Source organism: Chiloscyllium plagiosum, chromosome 40, assembly GCF_004010195.1.
Source record: "Chiloscyllium plagiosum isolate BGI_BamShark_2017 chromosome 40, ASM401019v2, whole genome shotgun sequence".
In the NCBI taxonomy this organism is placed as follows: domain Eukaryota; kingdom Metazoa; phylum Chordata; class Chondrichthyes; order Orectolobiformes; family Hemiscylliidae; genus Chiloscyllium; species Chiloscyllium plagiosum.
The window spans coordinates 24,254,142-24,257,391 of record NC_057749.1 but is presented as its reverse complement, the minus strand read 5'-3'; the positions used below and the strand labels follow the sequence as shown (position 1 = coordinate 24,257,391).

The 3,250-nt window shown below is 48.6% G+C and overlaps 1 protein-coding gene across 1 annotated transcript; it reads right to left on the bottom strand.

Annotated features, from left to right (window-relative positions):
* Positions 1-200: 200 nt before the first annotated feature.
* Positions 201-2,854, bottom strand: LOC122542623 (vimentin-like). Its single transcript, XM_043680601.1, has one exon. The coding sequence runs from the start codon at positions 2,725-2,727 to the stop codon at positions 1,678-1,680; it is 1,050 nt and encodes a 349-aa protein (XP_043536536.1). The 5' UTR covers positions 2,728-2,854; the 3' UTR covers positions 201-1,677.
* Positions 2,855-3,250: the final 396 nt, after the last annotated feature.

Sequence of the window (3,250 nt, the reverse complement as noted above, 5' to 3'; positions counted from 1 at the left end):
TTTAAGGAACAGACAGAAATATGCATTGTGAAACACAAAAGCTGAGTGAAAGGAAAAGTGTATTCAATACTAAAAGACATGCTTCCACCACCCTGACACTCTTCACTTCCCATTTCCAGTACTAACTTTACATAATATGAATCTATTACTGATTCTATTTCAATACGGTACACATAGTTTTAATTCAGACGTGTTGGGCAATAAGTGTCGCCGACTAAGCCAGCAATATGCGATGAACAAATATGAAAACGAATAGCGGTGGCCTTTAGAAAAAGCAAAGCGTTTTAAAATCTTCATTAGCTTACAAATGGAAATACAAAAGGCTTTCCTGACTTGATTCCTGCCTAATATTGATGAAATGTAAACCGTGCCCTTTGCACTTTCACCTACATTTCTGCATCTTAATGCTCAGATATTGTTACTGGGGGAAAGAAAGTAGTTGCTCAGCTCACAACTGTACCAAGCGTGGAGCTGCATGAAGATAGACCCCTGCACTATGATGTGGCCAGCGGAGACAATTTCAGGGTCTTAACAGCAGCATGACCTATGGCTGAGTGATGACATTCTTAGCTTAGTCAAAAGGGTTGGTTTCGGTTGGGTTGAGTTTGGGCCCCGCCCCAGATAATTTCAATGAGCTGCAGCTCTGAAGCCTGGGTTGACATCTAGAGGGATACTTTTAGCAATGGGTGCTCCATCCAGCAGAGTATGTGAAGTTGTTTAGCCTTGGTTGCAAACCATCTCTGCAGAAGGTGTTCTGAAGATTAGCAAGGTTATATGAACTTGGTGCAGCTCTTCTTTCCTGATAACTCAAGGGTGTTGTGTTCTGCCTCTACTGCAGGTTCTACCAGAAGAATTAATGTAGAACTTGTAAAAGGAATATATTGTACTGATTGTAAAACATCAAAAGTACCTAGTTTTGCTCCATTAATAGCACAGCATAAGTCTTTGTGTGGAATTAATGTCAAATATACCTACATGGTGACTGATACACTTTTTGAACTTATCACAAAATATCACTCCAAATATTGTTTACGATGTGGTTTAATGATGAAATTAGGACGGAAGGTAACATCTGTTACACATTTTAAATGATCAAACTTTACTTTTCTCACACTGTTTTGAATGAAAGGGAATACCTGAAAAGCTAAAATGGTATCGTGTTGCAAACTATTACTGTTTAGACTTCCCTCTGATTGACAAAATTGCGTATGTGCCAAATACTCACAGAAAAAAAAAATTAAAATTAATGACACCAACTAACTTGACGAGATGGCAACCAGCAAAGTTAACTGGAACTTGTGAACTTCATACTTGTGAAGCTGTGTGGCCAAAAGGTGCACCTTCTGGGTTTGAGTTGTGATAGAATTGGGGCACTTTGAACAAAAACAAATCTGTTCTTATAACATGTTCCATCTTACAGACATTCTAAGAACCTTTTGTACATTAATGGGGACACTGTTTGCGCATCATAAATAGTTAAAAGCAAAGGTTAGATGAATTTCCAAAAAATATTCAGGGCATAACATTGTTGTGCCTGATAACAGATTTGACAGTTATTAACAAAATACTCAGATTGCTGTTATCTAATTTAAAGGGTCTTTTAAGCATTGCTCACAAAATTCAAAATAAAATCAGTGTATACACATATGATGTAACCGTGAACGTCCTTATAGAGCACTAACACCACATCTTGTTCACATCCTCAGCGGGTTTGGGAGGAGGCGGAGGAGGGGCTGTTAAGCAAACTGGAGCGTTATAGTCCCTTGCCTTCTTCTCCACTTGATTCAAGAGGCTCTTGTAGCCAGATAGCTCTTGCTCCAGCCCGTTCTTCACCGCCACCAGAGTCTGAAAGTCAGTGGTCTGCGCTTCGATCTTCTTATCCAGGGACTTGTTGTACTCCTTGATCCGGCTGATCTCCCGCTCCTTCTCCTGCAGGTGGTTCTTGTGCATCTCGTCCCGCAGCCGCAGGTCAGTCACCATGTTGCGGTAGATCTCGGTCTCCTTCTTGATCTTCTGCAGCGGCACGCTGTTCTCCTCGAACTTGTGGCGGTAGCGCTGCAGCTCCTCCTTGTTGCGGCGGGCCATCTGGTCGTACTCCTGGCGCATGTTGCGCAGGGCCTGCTCCAGGTCCAGGGTGCTGCTCTCCGCCTGGTCCAGGTTCTGCAGGTTGTCCACCTTCTGCTGCCAGTAGATGCGCTCCTGGTCGCGCACCAGCTTGAGCTGAGCCAGCTGGGCCTCCAGCAGCTTGTACTGGCACTGGAGCTTCTCCAGGCCCGCAGTCGCGTCCTCGTAGCTCTTCTTCAGGTGCTGGAAGTCACGGTCGAATTCCCGCTTCAGCTGGCACTCCTTCTCCAGCCTGGCCTTGAGCTTGTCCTTCTCCAGTTTGAGGAGCACCAGCTCGTTCTGGATCTCATCCACTCTGGCTTGGAAATCCTGGTAGTCTTTCTGGTAAGCTTTCTCCACTGCTATGAACTCCTCTTTCTCCAGCTTCTTGAGCTCAGCCAGGAGCTCCTTGTTCTTGCGCTGCAGGTTCAGCACAGTGTTGTTGATGTACTTGGCAAAGCGCTCATTCAGCTCCTTGATCTGCTCCTTGCCCTCCTGCATGCCCTCCTGGAGGTCCTTCTCGGCAACCTCGCAGGCAGCCACCTCATTCTGCCGCTCCTGGCAGGGGGCGGCGGTCGTGCAGGTGGCCGAGCCCGGCGACGAGGTCCTAGAGCAGGAAAACATCCCTGTGTGCACTCAGCCCCCAACCTGAAGCAATAGCACCACGGACCGTTGGAGACAAGGGAGACAGCGACAGGGGGCGGGGCGAGGGGCGCGCGGCCCCGCCTCCCATTCAAACCACGCCCGATACTGGCCCCGCCCCCCCCTTCACAACCATGGGCCACGCCCATATTTGACACCCCTCACCGTCCCCGCTTCCCATTCAAGCCGCCCCTCCCACATCATAACCCCGCCCCCCCATTCAACTTCGCCCACGTCAAAGCCCCGCCCCGCTCAAACCGCGCCCAATTTGATCTGATCCTGACCCCGCGGTATTCAAAAGTTGCCAGACGCTGACTCCGCCCACAACAAAAACACCGCCCCACGTCAGCTCAAGCCACGCCCCACGACCCCTGCTCAAGCCCCGCCCAGCATTGGTTCCTTTGTTACGACACAGACGCAGGCTCCGCCCACACCCACGTTGCTGCCCCTGAAACACACACGATGCCCCTGGCAAACCCGCCCCGACTCCCTCTCTACCAGGCAT